Below are 21,473 nucleotides of genomic sequence, written 5' to 3' on the forward strand. Positions count from 1 at the left end.
CACCAAGGAAAACCTACGATTTCTTTATATTTCAGGGATTTATTATTTATGTCATTTCAAATCAAAATCAGTCAAAAAAAATATATCAACCCGCGCATCATTTTTTTGTTTGTGGTAAGTACCCTTAATTCATTTCTAGTTTTTTGGTAAAGAATTTGACACTCGTAACAAGAGATCCATGGACCACAATGCTCACCTGAGTAGCTTTGACCATGCTGTTCTTCAACAGAATTTCCCCTTGTAATACCTAATATTTACATTTCCAATGTCTTTGTCCAACATAAAATTACAAAGAGTAAATGTACTTTATTTCTTCATGAATGCACTGGTTCATCGATAGGCGCGGTTAAGAAAAATCACGTGCTGGGCGGGACAAATGTAGAGACAGACGCGGGGCTTAGAGCACGTGGATTGGCGGAATCAAAAGCATGTAAATATGAGGAATAACTCAGATTTTTCAATTTCATGAAGATGATCAATCGATTGGCTTGCGTGATAATTTTATGCATAAACGCCTTCACTTCATGAAATCGAAAAATAAGACAGTTATTCCTTTATTATGATCCCACCCTACTCCAGCATTATTTTAACAATTTAAAATCTACACTACCCCAGAATGTTTTCACGCAAGTCTAGGCTTTCCTGGCCCAGTGATTCTCGAGAAGATTTTTAAAAAATTCCTAGATATTTCAATGTAAAACTTGGATTCCTTATTATGGCCCTGCCTCACCTTGGGGGTCATGATTGAGCAATTTAGAATCTACACTACCCCAGGATGCTTCAACGTAGCATTCTGTAGAATTCTAACGGGCTTCAAACTGTCTGATATGATAGTATTTTATCATACAGAACTGTATTCGGCACATATTTATTACAGAGGAAGCTTAACATGACAGAAAAATGTTCAAATGGATATACCGGTAAAACGGATTCCACATACTGTCAAATCACATATTTTCGAGGGGTCACCTTTTCTTGGTTTAGGATTTCGTGGGGATTTAATTTCTTGGATGAAGAAGTGTTTAGAAGTAATATTTGAGAAAAATTTCACTGGTGGACATAAATTCGTTTAAATTGTATCTTCATACCTCGAAAATTAAACCCCCATGAAAATTAGTGATTTCACAGTAACTGTTTCGCATTCAACACTTAAAACTCTATAAAGATCTCTCCTTCAATTTGAATTAGCTTGGATGAATAAAAACAAACATTGGTTTAATGCAATTGATTTATTCAATAGCATATACATATGGTAAAACATCTTGACATAATGCAAATTTGTAGTCAGCCACCCTGTGGTGTCAGTAATATCATAAACTGTCCATCACAATGGCAATGACTTTCTATACAGTATGAGAAAACGTTTTGATTTTCCAAGTTATATCCATCAAATGTCTATTGTTTAAAGCTGTAGACATTGTATTTTTGCATTGCTTCTAAGTTGTGAGGTGTCTAACATCTCTGTCTGTGATGTAAATACATCTAGATTCTCCCTCATTGCAGTAGATCTGACTGGTTTAGCCAGGCCTCTAGATTCTCGATCTGAGCTGTAACACTTGTTTTCCCTGTTCCTCCATATACACTGTACTGATCTACGGACTTCTCATAATCCCAGATAGACAAAATATCCTCAGTACACTGCTCACTGGAAAAACCATCAACATGTAAATGCAAGTTAAGGACAGATGATACAAACTTTTTTCAATTAAAATTATAACATCCTTAGTCAAGTTTCAATGAGTAAAATGAATGTTTAAGTGCATAGTTTTTTATTTTTTCATTCAAATTTACACAAAAATGGAATTTGAAGTGAAAAATATTTGTATAGATTAATAAAGATGGCTCCAAAAAAGTAGAGTTTAATTTGAACATCATAGAAGGTTTACAATTTCTTAATATTTTGGAAATTTATTTAATAGCTATATCATTTGCAACAAAAGTAGGACCAGAACTATATACCAATCAAGGCATCCATTTTTTTGAATTTATATCATTTGTCCCTGAACAACCATTTTGTCCATGTTTGAGTTAGTATGATTTATATGAATAGTTGTACCTGACAGATCTGAAATCTTGTAGTGTTAGTTCTGATAAAGAACACTTCTTCTTTTCAGCCAGTGCCACACACATTCCTGATAAACCATGAGCCTCCCGAAATGGGATCTACATGAATAAACAAAAAGATTTTCAAGAGCATTCAAACTCAAAGGTCACAAATGTGGAAAGGGAATGTTTGGCACAATAAATACAAATTTAAATATGGAAGCCCTTGCAACAACAATTCAAAAGTTATGGCAAAAATTATGTTACACTTTTTCAAAAGTAGGTCAATCTTCAAGGCTAAGGTAAAAAATGTTTTTGCCCAAGGAAAAGGTCTTGTTCCCAGAAATACCTTGTATACTTGTGAAATATGAAGGCTTTAGCACTAACCATTCAATGCTCAAGGTAATTTTTTTTCAAGTAGCTCAAACTCATAGGTCAAAGATAAATGGTCACAAATGTTGGTACAATGTACTCAGGGGAAGATCTCATCTTGTTCAATTCAATTAAAGAAATAGTGTACTTTACCCCTTTTCTGACTAAATAATAAGCTATATCTGTTGCCAGCATTTCTGGGCTCAAAGCTTGTCTCATTTTGTCTGCATCTATCTAAAATAAACAGAAATCATATTCAAATTGCCACCGGTAAAATAAAGCAGTGGACATATATGTAATATTAACTGTAAATATACACAAGTTTATATAATTGTGTATATATATTTTAGAGTTAAGAAAACTTACCTGTAAAGTAGAGAGGACACCTATTGCTACTTTAACCACACCTAGTAGAGTGTCATACACATCGAACATGGCTTCCTTATCTTCCTGTCATTATAAAGAACAAGGTGATGATATGTACAAGCAGGTTCTAAATCTTTTAAGATATAAATTTATTAAAACTATATAGGTTCAATTCAGTAATATATGAGCTATCTTCATATTTTCAGCAATCTCCATTTCATTTATGGGAAAGTCAGACAAAATTCTATACCGACCTGCAAGTCCTTGTTGTATGTACTAGGTATTCCCTTCAATGTCATGAGGAATCCAGAACACTGTGAATAGGAGTAAAATATCGATCAAACAGACACATGTTCAAGTCAAACAAGGTTCAAATTATAGGAATATGCTCATAATTTATCTTCTAAGACAATCCTATTATTACCGTGGTTTCGTCAATATTTGTTGAGCACCCATTTTCAAGGATTTTGTCGTTGAGCAGATCCACAAATTCCAATGTTCATTGAATTAAGAAATATAATATTCATTTGCATAGGCAATCCTTTTGTCCACGAAATTACATATCCTCAAAAACATCACTTTTACAAAATTCACAAAAATTGATGCCAACGAAAATTGATGAAATCACAGTATTTGGTAAGAGAAGACTATATATATGAATCAGAAATATTTTAATGTGATACTTTTCAAGATTAACCCATATTGTCAGAGTCAATCTATAGACAGATATTTCACATCAACCTCTCCTTGGTCTATATGATTGTAAGATGTACTAACATGACCAAACATCCTGCCAGCTTTGCCTCTGATCAGTTCCAGGCTGTCTGCATTCTTCTTCTGAGGCATCAAGCTGCTGCCAGTGCTAAAACAAAGCAGAGTGGGTCAGCAAGGCAAACCACTGCCTGTACAAAATCAAAGCATATCAGGGAAATAAACTACTGCTGAACTAAAACAGAGCAAACCAGAGATACATTAACAAGCAACTGCTTAACTAAAACAAGAGGCCCACGGGCCTTATAAGTCACCTGAGTATCGTGTAACAACTTTCAAACAAATAACTTTGGTTTGTGTTTTAAACAAGAGGCCATGAAATTTACAATTCATAATTTTGAAAGAGGCACCATTGCTTATCATAATTATAAACTTAGCATGCTTACTCTATTATTTAATACCCAGAGGTTGATCAGAGTAACAAAGAGAAAATGCACATCCACTTTATAACCAGTTTTGCACCTCACCCCAAAGGAACCACGGACCTTGGGGCCATATATTTCAAAATTTGCAAATTTTATCATAAAATGGTTGATTAATACCAAAGAGCAAATTTCAAAGCATTAATTTTTTTTCAGACTATGCCCCCCCATCCCACCACAAGCCAGGGATGGGGGGGGATAAAAAAATAACTATTTTGCTAGATGCACCTTTCTTCATCATAAATATATATACTTGGATCATTGGCATAACACCCAGGAGCAAAGGAAAAGATTTTCAAAGAATTAATGTATTTTCACTATATAATCTATATAGCCTCTCCCTAGCACTAGAGCCCCTGATCCTGGGGCCATAAAATTCACAATTTTGGAAGAGACACTCTTGCTCATCATAACTTTGTGCTTAATTAATTAATTTCATACCCAAAAGCGGAGAAGAAGATTTTCAAAGAATAAATGCATTTTCACCATATAATCAATAGAGTCCCACCATAACACCAGAACCCCTGACCCTGGGGTCATGAAATTACAATACTGGAAGAGGCACTCTTGCTCATCATAACTATGTACTTAGTTCATTTAATACCCAGAAGCAGAGAAGAAGATTTTCAAAGAATAAATACATTTTCACTATATAATCAATAGAGCCCCGCCCTGACACCAGAACCCCTGACCCTGGGGTCATAAAATTCACAGTTTTGGAAGAGGCACTCTTGCTCATCATAAATATGTACTAAGTTAGTTTACTTAATACCCAGGAGCAGAGAAGAAGATTTTCAAAGAATAAATGCATTTTCACTATATAATCCATATAGCCCCGTCCTAGCACTAGAATCCCTGACCCTGGGACCATAAAATTCACAATTTTGAAGAGGCACTCTTGCTCATCATAACTATGTGCTTAGTTAATTAATTTAATACCCAGAAGCGGAGAAGAAGATTTTCAAAGAATAAATGCATTTTCACTATATAATCAATAGAGCCCCGCCCAAACACCAGAACCCCTAACCCTGGGGCCATAAAATTCACAGTTTTGGAAGAGGCACTCTTGTTCATCATTAACTATGTACTAAGTTAGTTTATTTAATACCCAGGACCAGAGAAGAAGATTTTTAAAGAAATAATGCATTTTCACTATATAATCTATATAGCCCCGCCCTAGCACTAGAACCCCTGACCCTGGGGCCATAAAATTCACAATTTTGGTAGAGGACTCAATGCTCAATACATTCATGCCAACAGTTTGCCTGCTTGATATCCAGGAGTAAAGGAGACTTTTAAAGATTGCAATAATTTTAGTGGTTTTGGCCCCACCCCCCAGGCCCCAGGGGGGCAGGGACCATGAAATTCACAATTTACGTTCCCCTTCACCCATAGATGCTGTATACCAAATTTGGTTGAAATTGGTTCAGTGGTTTCAGAGAAGAAGCTGAAAATGTTCAAATGTTAACACACGACGGACGACAAAAGACGGAAGAAAACAGATAGCAATAGGTCACCTGAGTTACTCAGGTGACCTAACAAAGCAAATCAGAGAAACAAACAACTGCTGTGCTAAAACAAAGCAGCAAAGGTCAACAAGGCAAACTACTGCTATTCTACAACAAAGATAAACAAACTATAACATGTATCAAAACAAAGCAGAACAGGTCAGCAATACAAACCACTGTCTGAACTACAACAAAGCAGAATGGAAACATGGCAAATGAAAAACAAAGCAGAACAAAGTATATAGAACAAAGTATACTGTATAAAAATTAAGCAGAACAGGTTAACAAAACAAACCCACTGTCTGATCTACAACAAAGCAGAACAGAAACATGGCAAATGAAAAACAAACAGAACAAAGTATAGTCTGTACAGAAACAAAGCAGAACAAACTATAGTCTGTACTAAAATAAAGAAGAACAAACCACTGCCAGTAGTAAGATAAATCAGAACAGGTCAACAAGGCAAACCACTGTCTGTATTAAAACAAGCAAATCAGGAAAACAAACTTCTACTTACTAAATCAAAGCAAATATGGAAGAAAACATACAACCGTTGTACTAATCAAAGCCAATGAAGGAAACAAACTACTGCTGTTCTAAAACAAAGGTAAACAAGGTACAAAAACAAGGAGAAGCAGGTGAACAAGGCAACACCAGTACGAAAACAAAGAGAAGCAGGTCAACAAGGCAATGCCTGTACTAAAATAAAGCAGAACATGCTAAAATGTTTTATGTACCGAAGGTACATGTACTAAGAAACATAGGTAATCAGAGATTACAGAGCTCACCTCAACGAATGTTGTCTTTAAATAAGGCAAAGTCACACAATTAACCAACAAAAAGTGTATATTCCAAAAATGAAAATATCTAAGCAATTTTGATCTGATACTTTGAAGTAGACCAACATAAAAAATTTAAAGTAGTTCTTCTTCATGAAAATGTAATTCAGCATCTAAAGCAAATTTGAGTTTTCATCTCTTGATGCAACATTTGTGCAAGTTTGGTTTATACAATGTTATAAAAGCCTTAAAGTTTTTTGGTAATAGACCAGCACCCACAACTTTTACCTTGTCTATTATCTGAAAAATGTATGTCGAATTCAGCATCCGAAGCAAGTCCATTAGTGTGCATCCTAAGATGTATCGTCCATGCAAGTTTGCACATTATAAGGCTCATAGTTAATTGGAAATGAAACATACATCAAAAACTAACATTTTCACTCATCCACAAAATGTAGGTCAGATTCAGCATCCGAAGCAAGCCTGGTAGTATGCATCCTAAGATGTATCATCCATGCAAGATTGGTCATTAAAGAACTCATAGTTACTTGGAAATGAAACCTGCACCAAAAACTTTTACTTGTTCACTCAACCGGAAAATGTAGGTCAGATTCAGCATCCGAAGCAAGCCCTGTAGTGTGCATCCTTAGATATATCATCCATGCAAGTTTAGTCAACATAGGGCTTAAAGTTACTTGCAAATGAAACCTGCTCCAAACACTTTAACCTGTTCACTCAACTGGAAAATGTAGGTCAGATTCAGCATCCGAAGCAAGCCCGGTAGTATTCATCCTTAGATGTATCATACATGCAAGTTTGGTCAACATAGGGCTCATAGTTACTTGGAAATGAAACCTGCACCAAAAACTTTAACCTGTTCACTCATCCAGAAAATGTAGGTCAGATTCAGCATCTGAAGCAAGCCCGGTAGTATCCATCCTTAGATGTATCATCCATGCAAGTTTGGTCAACATAGGACTTACAGATACTTGGAAATGAAACCTGCACCAAAAACTTTAACCTGTTCACTCATCCAGAAAATGTAGGTCAGATTCAGCATCTGAAGCAAGCCCAGTAGTATCCATCCTTAGATGTATCATCCATGCAAGTTTGGTCAGCATAGGACTTACAGATACTTGGAAATGAAACCTGCACCAAAAACTTTAACCTGTTCACTCAACCGGAAAATGTAGGTCAGATTCAGCATCCGAAGCAAGCCTGGTTGTATCCATCCTTAGATGTATCATCCATGCAAGTTTGGTCAACATAGGACTTACAGATACTTGGAAATGAAACCTGCACCAAAAAACTTTAACCTGTTCACTCAACCAGAAAAAGTAGGTCAGATTCAGCATCCGAAGCAAGCTCGGTAGTATGCATCCTTAGATGTATCATCCATGCAAGTTTGGTTAACATAGGGCTTATAGATACTTGGAAATGAAACCTACACCAAAAACTGCACCAAAAATGTTAACCTGCTCCAAAAACATTAACCTGGTCATTCCTTTGCTAAAATTGCAGCATCTGAAACTTTGACTGGTACAATGACACACACTAGAACCATCTTCCATGCATGTCTAATCAATATAGGACATAGAAGTACTTAAAAAGAAAACTGCTCCAAAAAACTTAACCTTAACCCGGGACGCCGACGCCGACACCGACGCCGAGGGTATTGCATAAGCTCCCCCAACTTCGTTGAGGTGAGCTAAAAAATGTCTCTTTCATAGAAAACCTGTGATATATTATCAGTACCTATAAGCATCAGCCAGAGTAACAAAGCCAAACTCCTTAGAGCTGTATAGAATAAGGTCCTCAGCCCAGCGACTCAGATGTGTCCCCACCATAGAGGCCCAGAACAGAAACTCCGCTAAACAACAGATAAAACAGTTCTAGCTTATACAAGTGTCATTTCTCTGCTCATTCTGTACAGATTTGGTAATTCTACTAAAAATGTAGAAAGTGTTTCAGAATCACAAATACAAGTACTTCAACATGAACAACATAATTACAAGAGACAAATAATGTAAATCAGAAGCTTAAAAGATTGTTTGTTTCTTATACAATGAATAAGCGTCAATAATTATATATTAGTATAATGGTGTTAAATGTATACTTTGTTATCATATATAAAAATGGTGCTAATTTAATTTGAGATATTTATGTATATGTATGAAAATGAAGCGTCAATAATTATATACTGTGGAATCATTTTTATTCGAGGGGGTCAATGTTCGTTGGTAGCCAAAAATTTCCTGGTCCGTGGGGACGTAATTTCGTTGGTAAGAATTTTTCTCCAGTTAAAACAAGAGGCCCACGGGCCTTATAGGTCACCTGAGTATCATGTAACAACTTTCAAGCGATTGTATTTGGTTCTTGTTTTAATCCAAAAGCCATGAACTTCACAAATTTTGAAGGAGGCAACATTGCTTATCAAAGGGCAGATTTCAAAGCATTAATTTATTTTTAGTCAAAGTACCCCCCTGGTATCGCTGACCCAGCGGCCCTGAAATTATCTATTTTGAAAGAGGCCCCTTTCTTCATTATAAGGCCAGCATTTTTTTTTTGTTTAGGTTTAGTTATGAACATGAGAATAAAAAAAAAGTCCCGAAGGAGAAGGAAATAAAAAAAAATTTTTGATAAATCGATTATTAACATTTGTACATTCTTTTTCTTATGCTATTCTAATAAGCTCCTTACCACTGGACACAAAATGCTTACAAATAGGAAAGTAGAACATTTAATTGCTTATTTCATAATCTGCCAGTTTGGACCAGTTGTATAAATTTTGTGATGTTGGTCAAAATATATTTTAAATAAAGTGCCGCGCCACAGCATTATACGCCCGTCAAAAAATTACAATTTTCTTGAACAGTATAGGTGCAAGAAAATCACATCAACCTTGATTCCAAGATTTCGATGATTTTTCCATTCCTTAAAATATTTATCCATCCCCTGTGATGTAGGCATCAATTATAATATAAATATTACATCACCGATAGATTTCTGTGCTGGCTGTGTTAGACCTTGTCAAATGCCCATCATCAAATTAGTCTTAACAACTTAATCTATACCAAATTAATTTTAAAAAGAAAAGGCTTGCCATCAAATGACATATGTTATAAACTGACCAGCAGTTCTTCTGTCTAATCCCCAAAGGGTACAGATAAGGTCACTGCTTAATCAGAGCGACTGAGACAGCTAGCCTTCCTACATTGAACTCATTAATTAATCTTTAACTGGTTGCTTGTCTACTCATTACTACCAAGAGATGAATGGGTCTGCACTATCTACTATAAATTTAATAAAATACTCAAAGATTTTTTTTTTTGGTTGAGATTTAATGTCCGACAGGTTTTAATATGTAATTCATATGGACATGCTGATTCCACCTCACCCCAAAAAATTAGTTTTTAAATTAATAATTACATAATATCAGATTAGTCTATTATGCAATATCAAATTAGTTTTAATTACTTTTCATCAAATTCATTTTAAAACTTAAGCTAGTCAACAAGAGCTATTTTAAATCACACAGGCTTACCCATTTGCCCAATACTCAAGGGATATAGATAACACCAATGCTAGCTCCTCGCACTCAAAACCCATTAATTTCTCCCTAATTTGACATGCAATTTTCTGTTATAAAAATTCTTCTTGACCAGTGCTTGATAATTACACTCATGGGAGAGGCAGGATTTCTCTGACATACATTATATTTGTTATAGATTGCTGTCAAGTATATGCTTAAAAAAAATAAGTATTTTCTTGATTTAACACTTTTTTAATAAGAACAGTGCAATACTCTTACATTATTTGGGATGTGTAAATGAATAGTAAAAAGACACACTTTTTTTTAAAAATTCACTTAAATTAAAGGTCACAGTGACCTTGAAATAGGTCGCGACACACCTTCTACCTAAGATGCATAAACTGGCCAAGTTTGATGATTGTAGGTCTTATGGTTTTCTAGTTATGGGCCGGAAAGGATTTTTCCATATTTGGCTATAACTTCTTAAATAAAGGTCAAAGCGACCTACTTTTTGTGCGCGACACACCTTCTAACCAAGATGCATCAGATGACAAAGTTTGATAATCCTAGGCCTAGTAGTATTAAAGTTATGAGCCGGAAACGAAAAAGCTAACAGACAGACGGACAGACAGACAGCTAGACAGACGGACGGACACGAAGCCTATAACATAATACGTCCCGTCTTAAGACGGGCGTATAAAAACAATTCTTTAAAAGTCTTTCAATATATCTTTATTTTTTTAATATGTGTTAGGTGAATGTGTAGACATTGTTCTAAAATTTACTTGATGCCTAAAAACATAGGTAATCAGAGATTACAGAGCTCACCTCAACGAATGTTGTCTTTAAGTAAGGCAAAGTCACACAATTAACCAACAAAAAGTATACATTCCAAAAATGAAAATATTTTTAAAAGCAATTTTGATCTGATACTTTGAAATAGACCTACATAAAAAATTTAAACTACTTCTTCTTCATGAAAATGTAATGAAAATCCAGCATCTGAAGCAAATTTGAGAGTTTTCATCTCTTGATGCAGCATTTGTGCAAGTTTGGTTTATACAATGTTATATAAGCCTTATAGTTTTTGGTAATAGACCTGCAACCATAACTTTTACCTTGTCTATTATCTGAAAAATGTATGTCCAATTCAGCATCCAAAGCAAGTCCATTAGTGTGCATCCTTAGATGTATCATCCATGCAAGTTTGCTCATTATAGGGCTCATAGTTTATTGGAAATGAAACATGCATCAAAACTAACATTTTCACTCATCCACAAAAAGTAGGTCAGATTCAGCATCCGAAGCAAGCCTGGAAGTATGCATCCTTAGATGTATCATCTATGCAAGATTGGTCATTAAAGAACTCATAGTTCCTTGGAAATGAAACCTGCACCAAAAACTTTTAACTAATCACTCAACCGGAAAATGTAGGTCAGATTCAGCATCCGAAGCAAGCCTGGTAGTGTGCATCCTTAGATGTATCATCCATGCAAGTTTGGTCAACATAGGGCTTAAAGTTACTTGCAAATGAAACCTGCACCAACAACATTAACCTGTTCGCTCAACTGGAAAATGTAGGTCAGATTCAGCATCCGAAGCAAGCCCGGTAGTATGCATCCTTAGATGTATCATCCATGCAAGTTTGGTCAACATAGGGCTTATAGTTACTTGGAAATGAAACCTGCACCAAAAACTTTAACCTGTTCACACTGGAAAATGTAGGTCAGATTCAGCATCCGAAGCAAGCCCTGTAGTATGCATCCTTAGATGTATCATCCATGCAACTTTGGTCAACATAGGGCTCATAGTTACTTGGAAATGAAACCTGCACCAAAAATTTTAACCTGTTCACTCAACCGGAAAATGTAGGTCAGATTCAGCATCCGAAGCAAGCCCGGTAGTATGCATCCTTAGATGTATCATACATGCAAGTTTGGTCAACATAGGGCTTATAGTTACTTGCAAATGACACCTGCACCAAAATTTTAACCTGTTCACTCAACCGGAAAATGTAGGTCAGATTCAGCATCCGAAACAAGCCCAGTAGTATGCATCCTTAGATGTATCATCCATGCAAGTTTGGTCAACATAGGGCTTATAGTTACTTGGAAATGAAACCTGCACCAAAAACTTTAACCTGTTCACTCAACCGGAAAATGTAGGTCAGATTCAGCATCCGAAGCAAGCCCAGTGGTATGCATCCTTAGATGTATCATCCATGCAAGTTTGGTCAACATAGGGCTTATAGTTACTTGGAAATGAAACCTACACCAAAAACTTTAACCTGTTCACTCAACCGGAAAATGTAGGTCAGATTCAGCATCCGAAGCAAGCACGGTAGTATGCATTCTTAGATGTATCATCCATGCAAGTTTGGTCAACATAGGACTTATAGTTACTTGGAAATGAAACCCACACCAAAAACTGCACCAAAAATGTTAACCTGCTCCAAAAACATTAACCTGGTAATTCCTTTGCTGAAATTGCAGCATCTGAAACTTTGTCTGGTACAATAAAACACACTAAAACCATCTTCCATGCATGTCTAATCAGTATAGGACACAGAAGTAATTAAAAAGAAAACTGCTCCAAAAAACTTAACCTGGGACGCCGACGCCGACGCCGACACCGACACCGACGCCAAGGGTATCACATAAGCTCCCCCCAACTTCGTTGAGGTGAGCTAATTATAATTTCTATCATAAAACAGATAGGGAGTATTGGGGAGTGGGGTTAACATTTATTCAATTAAGTGTAAAATAATTTTTCTGGCTGATATAAATGATACTACATGCCTGTATATATTTGTATATTATTGCCTTTTAATAGCTGAATTTTTTTTTTATTTCTTCAGGTTATTGTTTATTTCTTCTTCAAATGGACTCAACTTCTCCCATAGTTTTATTCATTACATCTGATGCATAAGCAACCCTTTTCTGAAGAATGATGCTTAGACCGAAAGCTATAACAGAGACCTAAACAATGTCACTGGCAATATGCAATAGCTACCACGGGCAGTTTAAAACCTGGGGAAGGAAAATAATTTACAGACAGATACTTTTGAAACGAATACATAATTATCTCACCAATATGTCATTGTGCAACAACGTTGCCAGCATTTTATTTGTCCTTTGAACGGGTGAAACGTTTTGAATGGCACTCGTATCAATGAATTTTACACTAAACCAAGCTATCTTCTCAGATCTAGCTTTATTTACCCGCCGTTTCATCTTAAAACCGGAAGTGCGAGTTCGTCTATTTGAAATCTCGATCCTGACTCAAATTTGACATCGGAAAGAAAAAAATTGTTTTATTTTTTTTCTGAAAATTCAAAACCTTGAGCGGAGGGTTTGTAAAACTGAAAATAAAATAAATCCTGGCCTTAAATATGTAACTAGATCATTAGTATATTAACCAGGAGCAAAGGATAAGATGTTCAAAGAATTCATGCATTTCACTATATAATCATTAGAGCCCCACCCTAAAACAAGAACCCCTGACCCTGGGGCCATAAAATTCACAATTTTGGTAGAGGCACTCTTGCTCATCATAACTATGTACTTAGTTAGTTTATTTAATTCCCAGGAGCAGAGAAGAAGATTTTCAAAGAATTCATGTATTTTCACTATATAATCAATAGAGCCCTGCCCTAACACCAGAACCCCTGACCCTGGGGCCATAAAATTCACAATTTTGGTAGAGGCACTCTTGCTCATCATAACTATGTACTTAGTTGGTTTATTTAATACCCAGGAGCAGAGAAGAAGATTTTCAAAGAAATAATGCATTTTCACTACCTACTTATTTAGCCCCGCCCTAGCACTAAAACCCCTGACCCCAGGGCCATGAATTTCACAATTTTGGTAGAGGACTCATTGCTGATTACAATCATGCAAACAGTTTGACTGCTTGATGTCCAGGAGTAAAGAAGAAGATTTTTAAAGATTGCATTAATTTTAGTGGTTTTGGCCCCACCCCTCAAGGCTCCAGGGGGGCAGGGATCATGAAATTCAAAATTTTTGTTCCCCTTCACCCATAGATGCTTTGTGCCAAATTTGGTTGAAATTGGTTCAGTGGTTGCACAGAAGAAGCTGAAAATGTTCAAATGTTAACACACGACGGACGACGCACCTAATAAAGAAGGATAACCGTCAATTTTGCTTATTTAATATCTCTCTTGTGAACACAAAAATGTACCCGCGGCTTGCACCGCCAAATTACAGTCATGATGCCACAGTAAATAAAAATTATAATTATAAAGAACACCAGTGATATGCGGAACATGTTTTTAAATCTCTAAATCAATGAGAACGACGACAATGCCCAAATTGACTTAATACGTCTACCCTGATACCAATTCATGCTAACTGGCTAATTAGCACTACTCCAAAATCGTACTGATAATTGACCTCATCAAAGGGACATTTGAGCGTATGGACTGTAATGTAAACACTACTTAAACTTAACGGTAAAATTTATTATTTTATTACTTAATGTATATCGTTATCGATGTCTTTGATACTGAAGTTTTAAAAAATGATTTCGGTTTTGTGTCAATAATCACATACAGATTGTCTTCTTTATGCGCGATCACACGGACACTAGGGTAACAATTATTTTACGATACACGTCTGTGTAATCGTAACTTTTAACAAACAATAATATATGTGTTTGTATATACATTCGTGGGGATGTAAATTCATGGTTCAGGGTTACCCACGAAAGCCACGAAGAATGATCCCCCACGAACAATAATGATTCCACAGTATTAGCATAATGTGAAAAAATTCTGTTCAAATTTTGGAGATATATAATATAATGCTATATCAATCCAGGGAGCTCCTGGCACCCCTGGTGAGGTATTATCAGAGGGCTTCTGCGGAAGTTTTACCTCACTGTTATATTGTATGTTATTGAATAAATGATTGAAAAAAAAAAAAAAAAAAAAAAAAGAATAAGTGTGCAAGCCATGGATTTTAATCCACTATAAATGCAGTTCTTCAGAGTGTAACAAATTGAAGCTAAAGCAGAATGAATTTGCAGTAAATAATTATCAGAATGTTATTCTTCATGAAACCTACCTACAAAGTCCCTATCACTTACAGCATCTAAGCTGTTTCCAGATATGTCCAGAAATCCAAGGTCTAAAGTAGACGAAAAATTCAGTACATATTACAATATCATCTGTTCCTCTGAATTAAAATAGTTAACACAGGACAGATTCTGTAGAATGCTGACTTATCTGTTTCTTACCTGAAGCAAGACTTGTTCTGTCTATTGGAAATGGATTTCCAGCCAGTGCCCCACTGAAAAGAAATTTCCAGGAGATATGTAGAAGTTTGTACTTCAGTTTGTACTTCTCCCTGCAATGTTGCTAAATTAAATCTTGCTATTAAAAACTATTAAAGGTTTGTTAATATGTTTAGAAATCATTCCTTGCTTGAAACCAGAAGTCTCTGTCGAGACTGTAGCTCTACTGGTTTGCACTTATAACAAAGGATGAGAAAAGAAGCCATTGCCATCAGACCAAAATTGTAGAAGGAGTAGATTTATAAAGGAATTTCACAGACATTTCTATTTTTAGTAACAATGGCAACACTGTTCATCAAAATCAAAAACTGATGCACTATTTTATATCTTAGTGTAGTCTACTTGTGTGCCAAGTTATATTGAAATCAGACCAAAATTGTAGGAGGAGTAGCGTTTTAAAGGAATTTCCACAGAAAATTCTATTTTTAGTAACCATGGCAACACCGTTCATTGAAATCAAAATCCGATGCACTATTTAATGTATCTTTGTGTAGTCTACTTGTGTGCCAAGTTATATTGAAATCAGATCAAAATTGTAGGAGGAGTAGCGTTTTAAAGGAATTTCACAGAAAATTCTATTTTTAGTAACCATGGCAACACCGTTCATTAAAATCAAAATCCGATGCATTATTTTATGTATCTTTGTATAGTCTACTTGTGTGCCAAGTTATAATGAAATCAGATCAAAATTGTAGGAGGAGTAGCGTTTTAAAGGAATTTCACAGAAAATTCTATTTTTAGTAACCATGTCAACACCGCTCATCGAAATCAAAAACCTTGCACTATTTTATGTATCTTTGTGTAGTCTACTTGTATGCCAAGTTATATTGAAATCAGATCATAACTGTAGGAGGAGTAGCATTTTAAAGGAATTTCACAGAAAATTCTAATTTTAGTAACCATGGCAACACCGTTCATCGAAATCAAAATCCGATGCACTATTTTATGTATCTTTGTGTGGTCTACTTGTGTGCCAAGTTATATTAAAATCAGATCAAAACTGTAGGAGAAGTAGCGTTTTGAAAAATTGTTTACAGACAGACGGACAGACAGACAGAAGGACGGACGACGGACACCTTACTATCGCATAAGCTCTTCTGGTCTCTGACCAGTAGAGCTAAAAATGACATATACCTATTACAAAACATTAAGGTTCACATATATGAATAGCCAATTGTCTGATTTAACAAGTTCCTGACAATTAAATGTCTTTTTCACAATGTTACACATGTACAAATAATTTCCCTTTTCTATGTGACATTTCTCCTAGGGGAATAAAGTATATATATTTTTATTATTGCATTTGAAATATTCTCATATGTCCATTATAAGCTCCAATACCTTGTTAAAAATAGCTTAAGTTTAGATAATTTTAAATAAGTACAGAATTATAGATATTTTACCTTCCCAGTGTCAGAGAACTAACTCTAGTCTGTAATCCTTGTAGACGTTCAAGATCACGCTTCAACATCCAACCATAGCTGCAGAAACAAATATTAAACGTATTTGTAAAAAAACAAATCCCTCTGTTTGGCATTAATACATAGGCCAAGTTTTATTTCCGAGTTCAATCCTTTCTGAGACAGGAAATGCCTATACCTGAGCAACCAGTGGCTCCATCTGATTGGCTGAGCTCTCTGGAGGTGGGTGTAGCCGGGCATCAAAACGTCCATTTCTCTATTGAACAATATATACAGAGGTTAGAATGAAAACTAAGAATGCTGGTTGGATTTTCTTCAGTCAGTGCCTAAGATATTATGTTTACAATTTTAACTGTGTTGCCCTGCTGAGGAAATGTTATTTTTTAGGTTGTATTGAAGTGTTGTTTATAGTTACTGTTTGACCCTACTGAAGTGTTCTTTTTATTTACTAACTGTTTTGTCCTTCTGAAGTGTTGTTTATACAATGTAGTTACTATTTGGTCCTAATGAAGTGTTGTTTATAGTTACTGTTTGGCCCTACTGAAGTATTGATGATAGTTACTAACTGTTTGGAACTACTGAAGTGTTGTTTTTACAATGTAGTTTCTGTTTGGCCCTACTGAAGTGTTGTTGATAGTTACTGTTTGGCCCTACTGAAGCGTTGTTGATAGTTACTGTTTGGCCCTATTGAAGTGTTGATGAGAGTTAATAACTGTTTGGCCCTACTGGAGTGTTGATGAGAGTTAATAACTGTTTGACCCTATTGAAGTTTTGTTGATAGTTACTAACTGTTTGGCCCTACTTGAGTGTTGATGAGAGTTACAAATGTTTGGCCCTACTGGAGTGTTGATGAGAGTTAATAACTGTTTGGCCCTACTGAAGTGTTGATGAGAGTTAATAACTGTTTGGCCCTACTGGAGTGTTGATGAGAGTTACTGTTTGGCCCTACTCGAGTGTTGATAAGAGTTACTAACTGTTTGACTCTACTGAAGTGTTGATGAGAGTTAATAACTGTTTTGCCCTATTGAAGTTTTGTTGATAGTTACGATTTGTTTGGCCCTACTTGAGTGTTGATGAGAGTTACAAATGTTTGGCCCTACTGGAGTGTTGATGAGAGTAAATAACTGTTTGGCCCTACTGGAGTGTTGATGAGAGTTACTGTTTGGCCCTACTGGAGTGTTGATAAGAGTTACTAACTGTTTGACTCTACTGAAGTGTTGATGAGAGTTAATAACTGTTTTGCCCTATTGAAGTTTTGTTGATAGTTACGATTTGTTTGGCCCTACTGGAGTGTTGATGAGAGTTACAAATGTTTGGCCCTACTGGAGTGTTGATGAGAGTTAATAACTGTTTGGCCCTATTGAAGTTTTGTTGATAGTTACGATTTGTTTGGCCCTACTGGAGTGTTGATGACAGTTAATAACTGTTTGGCCCTACTGGAGTGTTGGTAAGAGTTATTAACTGTTTCGCCCTACTGAAGTGTTGTTGATGGTTACTATCTGTTTGGCCATCTTGAAATGTTTTTAAGAGTTACCATTTGGCCCTGTTGAAGTGTTGGTAATAGTTACTGTTTGGCCCTTCTGAAGTGTTGTTTATATTTACTGTTTGGCTCTACTGGAGTGTTGTTGAGAGTTACTAAATGTTTTGGGCCTACTGATAGTTAATAACTGTTTGGCCCTACTGATAGTTACTAACTGTTTAGCCCTGTTGAGGATTACTGTGACAAAGGTCTGTAGCTCAGTCTTGAGGACTAGGAGTGCATTCTTCATCCACAGTCTCATGTCTGTGCTGACCTGGTCATTACGACTGCGTCCTGTATGTAGTTTGCTGGCTGCACTACCAATCAGCTCCTATAATTACACGTGAACGTATGTGTATTGTCATATAGAGTAGGACTTATTATAGAACTTTTATTGTCTCAATTTTTATGTTAAAAAACAATTACCTTTTTTGAACTATTCTTCAAGTTGTTAAATTTCTTTAACTTCTAACTTCAACTTTTTAGCCGGAATATATGCTCCTCCATATTTAACATTAATAACTAAGACATAATTATTATTCATGTTAAGAAGTTAGAAGACTTGTTGTCAAAAAAATCTATTTCAAATGTGAATCTTATATATTGAAATATTTGACATTTTTGTGACCACATGTCTTTATCAATGTTAGTTTGATCTTAAGTTATCTTGTCATAATGAATAAATTTACTACTTTCTATTCAATTATTCAGTGTATTACTGTAGGAAATACACTGTGATGCTATTGCAACATTGTTAGTCACTTTCACAATGTTAATATTGACTCTGAAATGTTAGAGATTAAATCAAACACAAAACAAGAACAAATACATACCATGCAGTAAAAATCTATAATAAGTAATCAGGCAATAAATGAATTGATTTAATTCATTGAATCTGAATGAGCAAAGCAATGAGATGCCAATATCAACAGGTCTTATTTGTTTATCAGGAAATTTTCATTTTCTCTGTTTATTGAGCACTTTTTTCTTGGCAGAAATAGGACACATTGCCTTCATTATCAACTAATCAATAATAACACATATGCCTGGCCTATTGAAATTGCCATTTTCTCCTGTTATCAACTGATGGCAAGAATTTAAAATTGGCAATTAAGACTTGCTAATATTTAGTTGATTGTTATTCATTTTCACTATTTTTGAACATTAACATTTCAGTTGCAACAAAAGTACATTTCTCTTTTCTTCTATCTGTTGCTATTCAGTCATAAATGAATCACTATATGATACTAGTTTATCAATTCTAGCGGTATTAAAGAATTTTGAAAGAAATGCAACATTGCTTAAACTCACTTTTAAAAAAAGGACACATACATGTATGTCAAATGTAATTAAATATTTGTCCCTCAGATAATGATTTTCATATTGAAGCCTGATTTGATCCTATTGAGCATTGAGAAACCCAGGATGCTCAAAACCCAAGAAAGTCATCAGGGAACAGTGAATGTTTGGTTCAAGTGAAAAAAAAATCCTAAGCAGTATTGATGATATTAACCTTCGTAACAGTTTTTTTGTCCAATATCCCATACAAAATATTCATCATTCAAGCAAAATTATTTTCTAGATATGCAACTACTATATATGTTGACTGGTAGCACCCACTGAATCAGCAGTGCTGAAAATATGATTTGTCTACTCTGACATACACTTCTTCCAAAGGGGTTTAATTACCGGGGTAATCTGTGATCCCTTTATCAGGAGTATACAAGCATAAGCCTTTCACTACCTCAAGCACAGTAAAATGGATATCCTTATCATGAGTTGAAGATAATTCAAATAAAAAATATATTTTTGACTTAAATTTTCCCTAGAATTTAATCCTTTTTTTCACACCTTTAGTCTTCTTTCATTGGCTGTGTGAATGTCCTCATCTGAATCCTTAATATCAAATGTCCCACTCTCCCACTCCTCGCCCACCTGTAATTATATACATAATTGTAAATTACGCAAAGATATAGAGGATGAATATCATTTATACTCATATCTCCTTAATCACTTATTTAGGAAAGAAATTCATAATAGGAATCAGGATTAATTACTTTTTACTCACAAACTGAATAAAAATGTGAAGCACTATGGCTATGTCATACAACAGTATTATTACTTTTTTCTTTCATCACTTTAAAGATATATGTTTCATTTTCTATTTATATATAATTGTACAATTTGTAATATGCCATAGGATGTTTATCATTTATAGCAATAAATAAAGAAGAAGTCTGTGAGCCAATCCTCACTAGTAATATGCCCACGCTGATGTGTATGCAAGTTCTGTAATCGACAGATGCATGGATAAGTAGGAAGTTGACATCAGATTCATACAAAAATAAATCCCACCATATGGCATGCTTCAACAAAGTATTTGCTAAAATTTCAATCATCTGGCTCTGCAATGATTAGTTCCTGAGAAAACTGCTACAAAAATTTGTTTTCTATGGTAGATGCACAGACACACAGGAAGTTGCCATCGGATGTGAACCAAAAAAAAACCTTACCATATGGCATGCCTCAGAAAATAAAAGAATGTTCTAAAATTTCAAGCATCCGCAATGAATATCTATAGTTGCTGAGAAAACTGTGACCAAAAATTTGTTACGGACAGACAGAGAGAGGGACTGACAGAGAGACAAAGGTAAAACAGTTAGCCCCCTTCACCTTCTGAGGAGGAAGAATAAATAATATATATGTAAAGGTACCTCATTCTTTACAGAGGATATTAATAATAAAATAATTAATAACAGAACTTATTTTGATATGGTTATACATGCAATTAGAAAATTACCTTTTCTAGACCAGATAAAATTGACTGACACTCCTCTTCAGAAACCAGTCCTACTTTTTGGATAGCTCTAACATAAGCCTTGCTCCCCTGAAATTAAAAAAAAAATGTAACCACATGCTTAAAATTGTGTCTGTGTGAAAGGGGGGGGGGGGCACATACCTGCAGATCTTCTCTCCACATCCGCTTATCGATTTGAATAGAAGCATTGAATTTCTCCATAACAGGATCAGTAGCACCAGTAAATCGACCACCCCATAGTTTCTGCTTCTAAAAAGCAAAACGTTTAAAGATAAAAAAAAAATAAATAAATGATTTTCAAATTTATGCATTTGTTACAAAAATTTCCACTACCTCCATAGCTGGATTTGGCGCTCAAACGTCAGCTGATAAATCCCTTGATGCAGTCAGTTTTCTGCAAGCTGTTCCAACTGGTGCAAATCGTCAACTGGTCAAAGAAGCTCAGTAATTTACAGCTTCTTTCTAAAAATCGACTGCTGGGGCTACAGAGGATATTCTAGGCACTTTTTGTTTACATCACGTGATACAAATAGCACAGAATAATAAAATGCGGAAATAATTGAAAAAAAAAAATAGAATGCTTTTGTTTAAAGCATAGTTTTTAATTTG

The 21,473-nt window shown here is 35.3% G+C and overlaps 1 protein-coding gene across 1 annotated transcript; it reads right to left on the reverse strand.

The window, feature by feature from the left end:
• Positions 1–1,214: 1,214 nt before the first annotated feature.
• On the reverse strand, positions 1,215–21,366 carry LOC134283021 (argininosuccinate lyase-like). The gene is made up of 16 exons (XM_062765442.1): positions 21,198–21,366; positions 21,006–21,113; positions 20,847–20,933; positions 19,898–19,981; positions 18,223–18,377; positions 16,706–16,783; positions 16,510–16,587; positions 15,050–15,102; positions 14,878–14,940; positions 8,017–8,131; positions 3,559–3,643; positions 3,036–3,095; positions 2,782–2,865; positions 2,569–2,649; positions 2,057–2,163; positions 1,215–1,645 (listed from the first exon to the last, which is right to left on the reverse strand). Exons 1-16 carry the CDS (start codon positions 21,201–21,203, stop codon positions 1,495–1,497), a joined length of 1,395 nt encoding a protein of 464 aa, XP_062621426.1. The 5' UTR covers positions 21,204–21,366; the 3' UTR covers positions 1,215–1,494.
• Between the last annotated feature and the right edge of the window lie 107 nt (positions 21,367–21,473).

Source organism: Saccostrea cucullata, unplaced genomic scaffold (assembly GCF_032062105.1).
Source record: "Saccostrea cucullata isolate Sc308-1 unplaced genomic scaffold, CSIRO_AGI_Scuc_v1 ctg88, whole genome shotgun sequence".
Lineage (NCBI taxonomy): Eukaryota > Metazoa > Mollusca > Bivalvia > Ostreida > Ostreidae > Saccostrea > Saccostrea cuccullata.